At 41.7% G+C, this 17,019-nt stretch overlaps 1 protein-coding gene across 1 annotated transcript in view; it reads right to left on the bottom strand.

Moving 5' to 3' along the window:
• The window catches only part of COL6A5 (collagen type VI alpha 5 chain), an 84,683-nt gene that overhangs the window by 9,023 nt on the left and 58,641 nt on the right, over positions 1-17,019 (bottom strand). Inside the window, 4 exon segments of the mRNA XM_006158515.2 lie at positions 10,972-11,180; positions 12,366-12,456; positions 15,595-16,254; positions 16,811-16,904. Of these exon segments, the coding sequence (XP_006158577.1) occupies positions 10,972-11,180; positions 12,366-12,456; positions 15,595-16,254; positions 16,811-16,904 (1,054 nt within the window).

Raw genomic sequence — 17,019 nt, forward strand, 5'->3', positions numbered from 1 at the left:
TATGATGTGCTCTCAGTGCTCTGCTGGATACCGGGGGGGGGGGTGACTCTGCAGGCCTCCAGGGCACTCTGCACACGCTCTCCTGTCTGGAATTCTGTGCTGGGGATTCCCAGCCCCGTGGTATCGCTGGACTCTCAGCTCTGTCTTTATCTCTGGGACGCCCCAGGACTCCGTCTGCATTCTCTAGATACTGTGGCCCAGGAATTCTCTCATGGCAGTAAACTGGGACAGTCGTAGGCTCACCTCATTTGTCTTTTCAAGATCATGGTCTTTCATTTCCTGATGTCTATATGTCTTAAAAACTGTTGTTTCATAAATCTTGCCTTTTTCTTTTCTTTTGGTTATTTCAGTTAGGAGGTAAACCCATCTTGAGCCTTTCTAACAGGTGAGAACCAACATCTTGTTGGAAACGGTCTCAGGTCCTCTCCCTTGTCAGAAAGGACTATGAGCTTGTCACCAGTTTGAATATATGTGTTCACACACCAGACTCTCCCTGCATTGATACATTTGTAGTAACTGGACGGTAATTACACTTCACGAGCGCGTTTGAAATGTACGGGCCTCCATTTCTCTGTCCAGAAATCCAATGTCCAACTCTTAGAATTTCTGATCAAGATGGAGGTCCCTGAGCACATGGTCAAATATTACTGAACTCAGAAGGGCAGACGAGAGCAGATACTTCACATTCTGCTTTGTGGCAGACTAAACGACGTACCTCAGCTCTAGAACAGCACCACTAAGAACGTTCTGGAGCTCCCCGCCAGCGTGTCAGGGACTCTGGGCTTTCGGAGTCCGTGAGCGTTGAGTAACTGCCCTCTGCTCTGAGGCTCGAATCTCTTTCTTATCAACATCTTTCTGTTTCTTTTAAAAGCCCAATGAACACACCTTAGTAAAGCATTTTTGAAAAACTATCTTGTTAAAGTTCTGGTAGAAGAGGAAGGTTTGGCATACAATATTAGTGAACATTTTTTCATGCATGCGCATACAAGAAACATTACTGTTTCTATCCGTTTTCTCTTTGTAAACGAGCAAAACCTCAATCCTCTCCCAAGTACCCAGCGAAACTGTTTTCTACAGCAGTACAAAAGCTCTGAGGACGGCTTCCCTCCTTGCTCTCAGGACTATCAAAAGAAGCAAAGAAGCCAGATACAGACGGCTGTGCTTTGAAAACTCTAAAATTTAGTCAAACATAAGTTAGGATTTTCTACTTTGAATCTAAATGTATCTCATTTTGGGAGATGGAGCCTTAAAAAATATTTCTTTTCAGAAAATATTTCTTAAGAAAATGTTTTCTTTTCAGAAAACCTGGCAGAAGTGTTGGTAAAATATACCCATAGCTCACAGCACCGCTGTGTATTTCCTGGAAAGTCAACGAAGCCAAATTTCTGTCTCCAACTCTGGAAGATTTCCTCAGAATAACAGAGGAGGAAGAGCTGGCTTGTGTTATTTTGGACGAGACTTGGACAGAATGAGGCATCAGCTGAATTTCCAGAGAAGCGCCCTCAGAGATTAACCTAATTTTGGCCAAGGTTTAAGCTACAATGCCAAGCATGCTCCAGTAACTTCAGGGGAATTGGAAGGCAACGTAGGGAGACAGGAAGGTCTACAGGGCCTGCGCCATTTGGACCGCAATTAAGTACACCACAAGGCAGCCCTGTCGGCTTTCATGGCACCTGGGAAATCTCAGGACATGAACAAATTATCCACTGGTCCATCTCAGAATGTGTCCAGGGGCCAAAGTCGATCATGTGTTCTCCACAGACAACCTGCATGCACAACTCAGGCTACTTGACGTGCAAGATTCTGTCCACGCGAACTGTAGCTGACATTTTTCAAGTTAATTTTTGTTTTTTATAATTACTTCTCATAAGGTTGGCAATGTTTTCTTTTTGCTTTGCTACTTTCTGAGCATTTGATTGATCATTCAGTTTGCTTCAGACCTTGTGCTCAGCAATTCGCATGTCTTCTCTCACTGCAGGGTGGGATCGTCATCATTCCTCTTACCGATGAGCAAACCGAGGCTCGGAGAGGGACCATCTTGGCTAATAAATGATAACCTGTGAGTGGCAGAGGCAGGATTTAAACCCAGCTCTGACTTTCCTCAGAACTGACCATCACATGTGGGGTGGAGCAGAAACAGTAAGGCACACATCGACGGGCTCACTAAAGGTCCTGGGACCTGCTCTGAAAAATGTCATCCTCGGAGCCAGCAGGTGGCGTGGTGGCTAAGGCACTAGACTCCCACATGGCCAACCATGGTTCAAGTCCCAGACCTCACAACTTACTTTCTCACTGTCTTTCTCTCTTTCTCTCTCTGTCTCTCTCCAAGGAGCACATGTGCCCTATAGCAAATTAAAATAATAATAATAATAAATAAAAGTAAATAAATCTAAAAACAAAAGAGAATGCCATTCTCACTCATTTGCTACTCCTTCTGATGGGAGCCGGTAGAGACCCTTCCCTCCCGAATGTGAGCAATGCTACGAATTAAGTGAAATTTGAGCCTTGGTAGGACAGTGTCAGAGCAGACCATCGGATTGCTGTCTCTGCCGTACGTTAACTCTGCCACCAGGGTCTTCTCCATGCATTAGTTTCATTACCTTAAAAATGGTAATAATAAACTACATCCACACAGGGTTTGGGGGAAGGAAATGTTGTTTGCACAGGCCTCACCACGGTGGCACAGCAGGAGAGACGAGCCAGCTCTGCGATGCCGATGCTGGTGCTGACCGGGCGTGGCCGCTGGACCCTCTGTCCGTGATGGGTACCTACATGCGTGCCCATGACCCTGGCTGGGGGGCAAGGCTGTGGGAGAGTCACAGCCTGGGACTGTTGGGGTGCGTCTTTCTTGCTCGCTCGCTTTCATGAAATAATTAAACGTCTGGGGAAAATTTAAGTTTTCACAGTGCCCAGCATACCCTACCAATACAAACTGTTGAAGAAAACAGAAAAGTCGCAAACATCTGAGAACCCTTCCCATGACAGTATATCCCACACACCAACATCCGGATAAGAAAAAGGCGAGCTGGCACCCACACACACAGGTGCACGCATGCTCTCAGGAACGAGAAGACGCGTTCTGTTGTGGTCACGTATGTTTCCCTTCGAGAGGCTGGTAATCATTTCAGAGCTCCCCACTTAGCACTGCCGACCGAGGCCGGTCCTTCCCGTCTGATGGGACCGCGGTCAAGCTCTAAGTGCACAAGAAGGGACAGCCAGGGAGGCAGGTGCAGGCGTGTGTCCGATCACGTGTCACGGACTTTATGCCGAAGGAAAATCCTCTTCTTTTGCTCCTTGTTCTCTTCCCCTAATTTTCCTGGACAGGCAGGAATGATTGTCTTAAAACAGAGTCCATCTTTTACCCTAAAAACTTAGAATTATGTGCCTCTTTTTGGCCTAGACTTTTCTAAAAGGTACTTAGACAAGAGGGAGTCTTGTGGACCGCGTTACTCTCTGAAGCGACAGTGTGCAGAAAGGTGCAGCAACTATGTGTTCCTCGCAGTCCCTGGTATGCAGACCACCTGGATCTGGCGCTTTGGTTTTAATGGAGTGACTCTGTGCTCCACGTCTCTGGATGAGTTTATAAAGGGTATTTTTTAAAATAAATTAATTTTTTTGAGAGATTTTCACTATAGGGCGTGTGTGCTCGCCAGACAGACAGAGAGAGACATAGAGACAGAAAGCGAGAAATCACCCCCCAGAGGGGATGGTCACGCTGCAATCCCTTCTCCTCCATTCTCAGGGAGGCAGGTGCAGGCGTGTGTCCGATCACGTGTCACGGACTTTATGCCGAAGGAAAATCCTCTTCTTTTGCTCCTTGTTCTCTTCCCCTAATTTTCCTGGACAGGCAGGAATGATTGTCTTAAAACAGAGTCCATCTTTTACCCTAAAAACTTAGAATTATGTGCCTCTTTTTGGCCTAGACTTTTCTAAAAGGTACTTAGACAAGAGGGAGTCTTGTGGACCGCGTTACTCTCTGAAGCGACAGTGTGCAGAAAGGTGCAGCAACTATGTGTTCCTCGCAGTCCCTGGTATGCAGACCACCTGGATCTGGCGCTTTGGTTTTAATGGAGTGACTCTGTGCTCCACGTCTCTGGATGAGTTTATAAAGGGTATTTTTTAAAATAAATTAATTTTTTTGAGAGATTTTCACTATAGGGCGTGTGTGCTCGCCAGACAGACAGAGAGAGACATAGAGACAGAAAGCGAGAAATCACCCCCCAGAGGGGATGGTCACACTGCAATCCCTTCTCCTCCATTCTCCTCTCGGGATCTTGGGCACACCCGCACACGCGCCTGGCGTGAGTTTTAAGCCACCGGGTCCGGGACGTGAACCGCGGTCGACTACATGGGAGTCCAGCGACATAGCCATTACGCTAACTGCTGGTCCCAAAATAAATTAAATTTTAAAATAGAATTGTGTCACCCAGATTATTTTTAAACTCTGGCAAATGATAATGTGATGTAACTTATTTCCGAGTTGGCAGGTACATGTATGTCATTATGTGTGAAGACAGAAAACTGTATCGCCAGGCAACATAGCATGCATAGTTAGAAGTTAGTATTTTTGTGCAGCTGGTCACAGGTTTGAATCCTGGCTTCACCAAGCATCAGCTGTGTAACTTTTTGTGAGGTTCTTAACCTTTACAATAGGTCCTCATCTATGAGACTAAATAATAATATTTTTGGTAAAGGTGAAATGAAATCATGTATAAAGTGCTTACATTGTGCCTGGCCATGATGCATTCAATAAATAATAGTTTCCATGGTTACTATTATTTCTCACGCATTGTTGCATGATCAAGTGAGGCCGTGAATGCAATGCTTTAACAATTGTGCTGTATGAAATAAATACTGGCCCCCAAAGCATTCCACTTGCATTGTTTTACTGAACTAAATACTTCATGACTTGTATTGGGCATTTTTTTGTACACACTGAATATACGTCTCAGACTACGAGCTTTTTAAAGATAGGGCTCAATGTCTGAGTGTTTTTATTTTATTTTAAATAATTCTCCTAACTTAGAAGGAAGTCCAGTTCAGAGTTTAACTTGGAATTGGAGTCAGACACACATTAGTCACATTAAATAATATATAAATAATCATGGGAAAAAATCTATGTAAATGCTTAACAGAGTCCTTTCATACAGTAAGCTCTCAGTGAGGACTGTCACCACCACCACAGCCAACCACCATCGTCAACTCTTCCCTCACTGCTGCTTCACCACCACCACCATCACCACCACCTACCATGTACTTCTCCTTTCACCACCACTGCCTCCTCCACTGCCACGGCCATCACCTCCTCACCACCACCATCACTATCACCTACCCACATACCTCTCCCTTCATCACCACTGCCTCCTCCACTGCCACAGCCATCACCTCCTCACCATCACCATCACTACCCCCTACCCACATACCTCTCCCTTCATCACCACTGCCTCCTCCACTGCCACGGCCATCACCTCCTCACCACCACCATCACTATCACCTACCCACATACCTCTCCCTTCATCACCACTGCCTCCTCCACTGCCACGACTACGAGCTTTTTAAAGATAGGGCTCAATGTCTGAGTGTTTTTATTTTATTTTAAATAATTCTCCTAACTTAGAAGGAAGTCCAGTTCAGAGTTTAACTTGGAATTGGAGTCAGACACACATTAGTCACATTAAATAATATATAAATAATCATGGGAAAAAATCTATGTAAATGCTTAACAGAGTCCTTTCATACAGTAAGCTCTCAGTGAGGACTGTCACCACCACCACAGCCAACCACCATCGTCAACTCTTCCCTCACTGCTGCTTCACCACCACCACCATCACACCACCTACCCGTGTACCTCTCCTTTCACCACCACTGCCTCCTCCACTGCCACGGCCATCACCTCCTCACCACCACCATCACCACCACCTACCCACATACCTCTCCCTTCATCACCACTGCCTCCTCCACTGCCACAGCCATCACCTCCTCACCACCACCATCACTACCACCTACCCACGTACCTCTCCCTTCATCACCACTGCCTCCTCCACTGCCACGGCCATCACCTCCTCACCACGACCTCATCCACATACTTTCCCTCATCACCATCATCACCATCAAATCCTCTCTACCACCAACATTATCATCACCATCTCTGTTATCCATTTCTACCATCACTATCAGCAACAGAAAAACTCTTCACCACCACTGTCTTCACTATAACCATGACAAGTGCCAATGTTATTACTGCCACCTCCATCAGCAACCCCCACCTCTATCACCCAATTATTACTTCAAGTATCTGAGTTTTACTCCATTAGAAAGTGAAACATGTGAAATAAGTGTCACTAACAATCCAGAATATTGCTTTATTGGTTCCAACACATTTTTGCACAAGACATAGAGAAGGAAACTTGACGTAGATTTGACTTCTAGCTGTAAATGTGACAACCTTAGGCTACAGTTTAAAATGGAGTAACAGGAGACTCAGTTTATCCCCCCAAGAGCATCAAGATGGTTGTGATTTCCTAAAGACTTTTATGAAATATGCCATTAAAATTCAGACACGGCCACAATTCTACTACTGATCTCTTCTTCAGAATGTGTACTGATCTAAAATGTCAAACATTCAGCTTATATTTCTAGGATGGCTCAGAAGCCAGCTTAATTGCATTTAATTTCAGTACAGATTTAAATTCAGCAGAAATAAAGATATAGATTCAAGAGTAATATATGACAGCAAAAATAGAAGCAAGCTAAGTGTTCAACAAAACTAAATGGTTAAATACATTCATGCAGTGAAAAGAACATTATGAAGACACTTAGAAACATCAGTATGAACCTCATAGCAGTAAGGAAAATGTTAAGACATAATGTTACAGAAAAAGCAGGCTATATAATCTATATGCAACTATACAAAACCGGATGCCTATGGAAAAACTGAGGAACATATTCTACACTAAAATAACTCAATTTGCTAAATAGTTTGAGATTTTGTACTTACACATTATAAGATATGATAATATTTGATAAGTTTTTAAAAGTGAGCAGAATCCCTGTAATGGGAATGACAGAAAGAGTGCAGAGGTCATGACCTGCTAGTCCCATAACCTTGGGACATAGGTTCCTGCCAAAAGGGTTTCTCTTAACACAGGCAGGCTGCCTTGATAGGGGCCGCCCCTTGCATTGCAGGATGTTTAGCACGAGTGACCCCTATCCAGTAGATGCCAGTAGCACCCTCCAGTTGAGACAATGTCTCAGACTTGCAATATGTCCCCTGGGGCACGGTGGAATAAAATTTCCCACAGATGAGTTTGCACCAGTAAATACTCTTCCAGTTCTATTATCCTATGATGATTAAAAGTAAAGAAATATGTTGGCCTTTTTCAAAGCCAATTTGTGGGCCAGAATAAGATTATAGTTAGAAAAACAAAGAAAGGAAAACAAAACTTGTACAAATTCCCTTGTATACACCTCCAGCCTCATCCGAAGAGGTAAGAGTTGCTTTTTGTTTCTCAAGGAATTCATCAAAAGAGCACCAATGAAGTTATTCTATGTCCTGGAAGCAGCCCTAGGCTGAGTTTGAACTGGTATTTAACATTCATTACAAAATATCCTGTCCTCCTTTAATCCTGAAAGTAGACTAGCTGTACCTTAAATATTGGTTAACTTATTATTGACAGAAATAACCAACTCTGCAGAAATAAACTCTGCAGTTTATTTCTAAACATGAATATGCGTGACCAGGCCTAGAGAAAAGAAAATGTACCTTTCTTGAGATGCTCAGATACAATGGTTTATTCTATGAGGTTTGGGAAGTGAGAGACAAGGTTTAGAATTAAAGAAAAGAGTTTTCCCATTGGTTTGGCCTAAAAAGGCAGGACATCTGAAAGTGGAGGCTTGTAAATTATAGGTAGATTTTCTGTGTTTCAGAAAAGGATCAGTAAAGAGTGTACTTTAACAGAGATAAAGGGGCTTGTATACCTCATAAGATACTGTCCCAAGAACAGAATGTAGGAAGTCCTGCTGTCAATGAGCCAAAATGGTATGTTCATGTTTGTGGGCATGACTCATCCCAGGCTCTCTGGAAGGTATTTTGGATATAGGAAATAACAGTCAGACTCTTATCCTCAATAGCATCTTTGATGAAAGTGCTAGGCTCTCTTTGGGTCAATTCTTGCAAATTAATCGAATTAAATCACCCATATTCATTACATAATTCCAAGTATACTCCATTAGTGAGTAATTAGGAGGGAGAGTCTGCATTTGGCAAGGGATGGTTAGATTGCAGATGTCGTGGTCAAAGTGATGGTTGGCATCTCTAGATAACCTCTTTATACTTCGATCTCAAAAGTGGTTTGTTAGACAAATGTTGGGTGGATGGAATCTGTGTTTATGATGGATTTCCAGAAAATTGTGATACAGGTCGTCCTTGGGCTGCTGCATGGACCAGAGAGGGTCAGGAAAGTGATAGAACAAATGATGAACTCAATTCCAACCAGAATTGATGGGAAGAAGCAGAGGCATAAGTAGGGAGACAATTAGGGCTGTGCTTCTCATAATGCACAATTCACTGCTAGCCTACAGGACTCTGGGAACTATGAATTTTTTAAACGGTGAAGGTTCCTGGCTTTCCCAAGACTCTCTTCAGTTCAAGGCAGAAATATCAGCCATCAGCTGTGAGAGTCCCATTATAAATGAGCAACGAACACAGCACATGGAGGTGCTTATGAAAGTTGTCAACCTCTTATTTGTGCCATACATCTGGAACCTATCAAAACTCGTCTCTCAGTGACTGAATAAAGTATCTGAACCACAATTTACCCTTCAAAAGGACAGCACATTATATGGAAAGTTCTCAGCAGTTTTTGGCAACTGGCTAAAGATGATTAAAAAAAGAAAAGAAACAAATGGTGCAAAGTCCCTAGAAAACTCTTAAGCTGAGACTCAGATTTATTTCAAAAGATAAAAAACACATATTATCCTTAGATCCGAGACTCTCCGATTCCAGGCTATCACATCCTGACGTAATCCTCCATGGAACTTCCACTCAACCTCAACCCCTTGCAGAAGAAATTGAGTGGGATGGGATTTACTTTTTATTTTTTAATTCTTGTTAGAAGTAAGAACAATGACTTCTTTAGCCAAATTGAAGCTTACTCTGGCTACATCTCATTCCCAGATGTTGAAAACCCAAGTCAAAAAAATCTTTCTTTTACCACTGAACAATGGTCATTAGTGATAGTTGTGGGGAGAAGAGATTCTCCCTTTTGCTTTCTTTAAAAAAAAAATACACAGCTATAATTATGGCTGTCCTTCCTTAAAGTATTCACACTTCTGAATACTAGACTTCAGAATCCCCGTTTCTAACAAAGCTACCACAAAGGACAATTTGATATTATAACATGCCGACAAAACACCTTCTTTTCTTTAAAAATGAAACCAGAAATAAATTCCTGTGCCTCAAGGGCTGTTGTAATTCATAAATTGTTGAAGTGAGCATCCAAAATTACAACACTGATTGAAAGACATTAAATTCTCTTCCTTAGGCTATACCTACATGATAATTTAAGCATTGTTTTAACTGGGACAAGAAGATGGCGTAACATTACATGTTGGACTCCCATGGAGTCGACTGCAGTTTGAGTCCTGGACCCAGCAGCTTAACCCACGCTGGGCATGTGTGTGTGTGTGCCCAAAATCTCAAGAGGACGATGTATGAGAAGGGACTGCGGCATGATCATCCCCCCAGGGGGGATGAGTTCTGGCTTTCTGTTTCTCTGTCTCTCTGGCGAGCACACACACACTCTAGAGCAAACATCTCTGTCTTAAAAAATTGTTTTAACTAAAAAGCCTATACACTTAAATATCTTTATGCCATGGATATAGGTACATACAGTTTTACTTCATTATCTCTTTTTAAAGTTAAAAATGCCTACTTTTCAACTAATGATTGATTGACTTTTTAAAATTCTTAATTATGGTTTTTATAAAGGCAAGCATGGCTGTTTTAAAGATAAAGTTAAAATAATTGCATTTCAGAAATAGTTAGGGAGACATGAACCCAAGAAAAAGAAAATGTGTCCAAGGAGGCCACTAAGAATGAATACCACAGTGTGACGTCGGTCCTGCTCTCTTTCACAGTGCGTGTTTAACTATACACGTGGGACATATGACATGATGCTTCAAATGCAGTGTTCTGGAGAAACGAACATTGTGGAAGATTCCAGATACATAGGTAGAACGACTAAGTAGTCTGTTTAGAACTCACACTTTTTAATGACTAGATAGATATAATTGCATGTATCTGATTGTTTGAAACTTTTAAATCCTGACAAAAGTCATTGCATAAGAAATGAAAAATTGTTGATAACACGTATGTTGATGTGCTTGATTGAGCCAACAGACAGTGTATTTTGGATGAAAAATCCATTTTGTATACTGTAATGATGTATAGCATATTAATGTTAAAAAAATTAATAAAAAATATGCATATGGCTAACAAAAAAAAAGTCATTGCTTTACCATGAAAACATATAGTGTGCAGTGTGTGGGGTTATGTTCTATCATTTCTGGGTATTACAAAAGTAAAGCTTACACCGTCTCACGTGATCACAGATTCTGGGGCAATGACCAGGTCTAATTTTAAAAGTGATTTTAGTTCCTTCTTGGCTCTGATGGTTTCTATACGACTTTACTATATATCACATTGGTCTTCTAAAGTGGGGATTCTAGAGAAATCTTTGGTTTAATGAAATTATCAGGGACGTTTCTTAGAGCTTCTATCAGCAATCTCTTGGTGTCTGTCACCATTTATTTATTCAATATCAATAAAAGTAGAAGTTGCAGCTACCATCTTGAATTTGAAAAAATAGCACATTGCTTTAGACACCAGTCTTAGATTATTACTCTTCTAGTGTTAAAAGATGGGAATCCTGGCTACTTACAATTTCTCATTATGGCTTTTTAATTCCTTACCAGAAGTGAGACTTGCAATTTCTGCAGATTCTTGATCTTTTTCATAATTAATCACTAATTTCTGTGGCTCAAACATTTGATTTGGGAGGTAAACCAAATGATCACTTCCACCGTCCTTCAGAATAAAAGATGAGTCTCTCCCATAACTGAATTCCTGGTCCATGAAGCTGTTCTCGCCTGATGAAATTTCATGCGACTCAGCAACAGATCTAGAGGAAAAAGAAAAAAAAAAAGGATAGTGTTAGGTGAATCTAGGCAACTTTAGGAGATACAAATGAAACATCCCAACCTTTAATATAGTTATTTAATCATTCCTGGGGAAAAAATGGGATGATTAAATCTGAATTCATTTTATTCAAATAATTTATTGAGATTCATTTCATAATTATTCAACAAACATGAGAAAATTTTTAAAAAGTTTATCCTCCCTTTTCCCACATCTGTTTATGGTGAATGAAATAGTAATTTGGAATAACTCAAGTCTTATTTTCCACAGAATTTTAGGTAAATGGTTAAAAAAAAAGTCAATCATAGATTGTTTGGAATAACCTTATAGCTCATATTGCTATTGATTGTCACAGAAAATACAAAAACAGTCACTTAGTTTATCAACCGTTGCTATAAAAAGTATTCCACTGACATCAGTGTCTCTTAAAATGGTATCTATTGAGTTGTCTGGAAAGCCATGACATGTTTTTGTAGAGGAAAACATGAAAAAATACGTCATGACTTTCCCAACAACCGAATACATTTATGTATATTCTTAGGAACGTAAGCGCTCTCTGAGATAATTGAGAATTCTGTGGCTTTATTTATGGGGTCACAGAAAACATGTCTAACATTAGTTTATGCCTAGTTATGCAATGCAGCGTCCATTTTTACACTCGAGTTCAGTCCTGGTGTTGGCGTCCAGTAGGGCGACAGTACTGCTGAGAACGAATGAGGAAAGGAGAAGGCAGGCAGTCACTCCCAGCACAGTCACGCAAGGACAGCCGCGCAGTAGCAGGACACACCGACAGAACGGTGACTGCACGGCGGAAACTGCCAGTGAAGGGAAGTGAGGAGCCTAGGGAGCGAGCCCTGCACATAGTGGGGGCACATGCACACGCACAGCACCTGGGCAGGTGCAGTGTATGTGTATACGCACGTATTCGGTTTTCAGAGTAAATTACAATGTGAGAATCTGAGAATTTCCGCGGAGACCATGAAGGTAAAGGCAAAACGTCATGAAGACATCAAACTGAAAATCATGCCTGATATGGGACTTCGGCTGCAGGAAACGGACCCAGAGCCTTTCTTTACTTTCGAGACTGCTACATAACCCGACGTGGATCAGTTCCACGCCTGTCGGTCACTTAGCAGCCATTTACAAAGGAAAGGGCTTTTCCACTCACTGGAGACCGCCGGTTCCATCATCCTCTCCTTCTGGACTCAGGCGTCTACAAGCGTTCTCAAGTACCAGTGGCGGGTACTGATTAAATCCTCCTATGGAAAGAACGAAGCTAGAGGTAGATTTTAAAACTAGAACTTGTATTTGCTAGGTAAAGAGAATCCCAGTGGAAATCTTCAAGCAATAAATGTCACTAACATTTTCAGCAAAATTTGACTGGAGGAAAAGACAGAAACTAGTAGGAACTAGAAGAAGCATTCGAAACTTGATTTCAGTGTTTTACCAACTGGAGAATTCCCAAGGTCATGGAAAGAAATCTTTCCAAACGACTCATTTAGGCTTGATAGCGATACAAGGGCACCTGATTTCCACCTACTCAGACCGACATAGCCTCAGAGACATTCTATTCTGACTCCCGAAGCTTTTCCACTCAGACTGCTCTGAATGGGCCAAACTTAGAAAAGGCGCTATTTTACTACACGGTGCTATTTCTGTGCTTCGGCACCAGTTAACCCTGATTCTCTGAGGAAAAGAGCCACAAAAAGATTTTACCTTACTGTTCTCTGTAATAGATTCCTTCATCCCCCTTTCGGCGTTGTCCTACAAGTTGTAGAATATTAAGAAATATTTCATATTTCCCCCCTCATTCAGGAAAATAACCAGTTTTTACTCAAAGGAGGCCTTTGACCTAATGATCCAAGACTCCATAAAAAAGAACTCAGAAAATGTCTGTGATTTTATACTCATCACATTCTCTGATTCTTCTCTTAATTAATTTAATTTAATTATTATTTTTGGTTTACATAAAATCGATGTATGTCTTTATGGACTATAGTCTGATTTTTGAAAGCATGCATATACTACAGGAACCAGTAGTTAGCGTAATGGCTATGTCGCTGGACTCCCACATAGTCGACCGCGGTTCGCGTCCCAGACCCAGTGGCTTAAAACTCACTCCAGGCGCATGTGCGTGCGTGCCCAAGATCCCGAGGAGAATGGAGGAGAAGGGATTGCGGCGTGGCCATCCCCCCTGGGGGGTGATTTCTCGCTTTCTGTCTCTATGTCTCTCGCTGTCTGTCTGGCGAGCACACGCGCCCTACAGTGAAAAACCTCTCCAAAAAAAAAATAAATAAAAAAAGCATGCATATACTATATCACAATGAAATCAAAGGCATACACGTTCTTCAACATTGAATAGTACATTACGTTGTTCTTATTCATTAAGAGTTCTATTAGATTCTGGCATTTTTGTTGGAAGCCTACATTAAATTATCTATATTTTTACTCAGTTGGGATACATCCTCACATTTCTCTGACTCTGTGGTGAGCATTTCTTTTTCTGTTCCTCTGAAAGGAAAACATGTCTCCTGGTCAATTGCATCTAACATTTGCCATTGGTCAGGCAGACACTGTGACGAAGCTGTCCTTGCCTACATGTGTGTGGGAAGAGCAAACATCTTAGCACAAGACTCATAGAACCGGGGCCAGCAGCTTGGGAAAAAATTCCATAAGCATCCGTAGAGGTCTTTTACTTCTGAGGCCCACCTTGAAGTGGTTATAGGAAGACAGTTAATCGGATGCATTTATCACCATTGCTCAGGTGAGGGTCAAAAGCAAGCTAGTCCCACATAATTATAAAGTGACTTAGAGTCCCGCATACCTAGCTTTGCATTACTGAATCATCTTTCCAAAATGCTGCATTATTACCAATCTACGGCACAAAGAATACTGTGTGTATGAAAAAGTAATAACTTGCGAGAAGTAGCTCAGATGAGCCAAATCCCAATTGAAAACAGGTTTTAAAATGTCTTAACCAGTCCATTTCATGAATTTTCTTTTTATGCCTGCATTGGATTGATACATATGTGCCTTTCGATTACTATAAAATAAAAGCTCTAATAGGAGAGTTGATATCAAAACTTAATTGGAAGTATTCTCTTTCTTCATTTTTACATCATACAAGCAAGGGTATTTTGATTCAAACAAACAAAACATAGTATTTTCAAGAGGACAGTTATCGGATTCTCCAATTGAATATGAGTCACTGGAAAAGGGCAAAGCCGTTCCTGCCTGCAATGTACAGTGGGTTTTCAAGACTTGAGCACTGTGGTAGTGCTGGTGTAGCCACTTAATACCAAGGAGACTTTGGGACTGCAGGGTGGTAGGACTGGTTCCAATGGGACATAGCTCTACACCTGTCAGATTCCCCGAAAGGACAGATTGAGCTTAAGTCTGTGGAATCAGGGCTTCTCAATCCCAGTATTGTTGACATTCTAGGCTAGATTTTTCAGGGGAGAGGGTGTCTTTCCTGTAAACTATAGGATGGTTAGCTATAAATTGGCCTCTACTTGCTGCTATTGGCCCTCCCAAGTTGTAACAACCAAGAAATGTCTCCAGATGATTCCAAATATCTCCTGGGAGCAAAATTAGCCCCTAGATGAGAACGGCTGTGTTGTAACAGTGTTTGTTCATACCCTCTGCGGCAGAGAACAAGGTAATTGTACTTTTTTTTTTTTTTTTTGAGAGTTTTTTGCTATAGGGCACCTGCACTCACCAGGAAGACAGAGAGAGTCAGAGAGACAGAAAGTGAGAAGTCACCCCCTAGGAGGGATGACCACGCTGCAACACCTTCTCTTCCATTCTCCTCTGAGGATCTTGGGCACGCACGCACACATACCTGGCATGAGTTTAAGCCACCAGGTCCAGGATTCGAACTGTTGTCGATTACATGGGAGTCTAGTGACATAGCCATTGTGCTAACTGCTGGTCCCATGATAACTGTACTTCTAATCCTTTGCAGACTGATACGTTTGTCCTTGCTCAATGAGACAGCCCATGGTCCATGCGCATCTATGCTGCAGCAATCCGTGTCAACCTGCTTTAAATGTTTCTGGATGCCTCTATACATTTCTGTATTTGCCCCTTCACAAGTCAATTTATGGACTGGCAGCCACCCAGCAGGTGACACTAGATTGCATTGGCCTGGAGCCACACTACTCAGAGACTTTCAGTCACCCTGTTCTTTCCAGTCTTGAGGTTTTGGCTGAGAGATACTCTGCCATGCAAAGGTTTCAGCACTCATGGTCATGGTATAAACCGGGCATATAACCAGAACATGTGCCGTCCATGCCCGTCTCACCATCTAACACAACACAAAGGCATATCAGGCTATTAATGCTGTTAGCAGACACTAGCTTATTAAAACAAAGAAAAGCAATTGGATAATAACTTACTTCTGACTGAATATACAAATGGCTTCAAGAACTTTACAATATAATCCAGATCTGGTTTATGGATTCTCCCAAGCTGTATCAAATGATGATCCTGTGGGTGGCTGGCTAACTCCTCCATGTCATCCTCACGTGCAGAGCCCAGAGAAATCACAAATATGGCATAACCTTGACACTTGGCCCTCAAAGCTATCTTCTTTAGGAACTCCATTCTCCCATGAATTTCTCCAGCTGAGACTACAAAGATGACCTTGTGCTTTCTTAGGTTGGGTGTTTCCGAGAAGAGTTTCTCCATGGTCCACAGAAGGGCATGGTCGATGGTGGCTTCTCCACCGAGCTGTTGGAGGGACCTCTGGATATGGCTTTTCATTAGGATTTGGCTGTCATAAGTCGTAAAGTCGAACTCTGTTTTTACTGTACTCTTCTTTCTCCTGGAACCGTCCCAAGAGGAATAGCTCAACAAGGCAATTCTATCACCAGTTTTGGAGATTAAAGGGTCTGAAGCGATGTCGAAGTTGTCAATCACTGAGCTCACCAAGGCTTTCATGGTTTTAAAATCATCATTTGCTATATTCTGAGAATTGTCTAAGAGAAAGGCTACATCCATGTATGGATTTGCAGGCAAGAAAATCTCTTTAGCACAAGCATTTGGAAAACATTTATCTGGAAACATACAGAGAAACACATTATTCATTCAATATTGGCCCAAGACACTGTCATTTGAGACCTTCTTGAGCTTTGGTGACTAATTACTAGGAATTAACAATCTGAACAATACCTCCTCACTTCCACGTTATTTTTTCCCACATTATTTAAATCAATAAGTTTTCAATGTACCAATGTTCTGTGGCCACTAGTAGACAATTTGAAAAGGTCTTGGATGAAAGCAGATGTAGATAGTATATGTATCTAAAGTCTACAAGTCTGTCCAAACTCATTTAGAAAATATTTTCAGTAATTTAAAGGCTTTTTATGCAAACTACTCAATTGTCCCCAGGAACACCAAGTCAACTGAGATAATCTTTTAAACCAATGTTTACATTCTATGGACTCTAAACATTGTAGAGTTTGAAACACTTACTTTTGGAAAACTGTTGCTAGAAAACTGAAAATGGAAGCTACAATCAAAACTAGACACCTCTGATAAATCCAGTTTCAACAACTCACCAAGAAAGCAGTTGAAGTTTTCAGCATAGTAAATGCTTCTCGTTGGCCTTACCATAGCAGAGTGTACAGCTTCGAAGTCTTTCCAATGGCTCATGTGCCCCATGTGGAGGAACTGGAATCACTTGAAATGTTCCGGTGTTGTCGAACTGCATTGAAACAGTGGATGCCTATGTTCTGGTTGTTTTGTTTTGTTTTGTTTGTAGTCATTATCAGGAAGCCATGTTTACCCACTTTCCAGATTAGTTAAAAAAAAAAAAAAAA

Source organism: Tupaia chinensis, unplaced genomic scaffold (genome assembly GCF_000334495.1).
Source record: "Tupaia chinensis unplaced genomic scaffold, TupChi_1.0 Scaffold000601_1, whole genome shotgun sequence".
NCBI classification, from domain to species: Eukaryota; Metazoa; Chordata; class Mammalia; order Scandentia; family Tupaiidae; genus Tupaia; species Tupaia belangeri.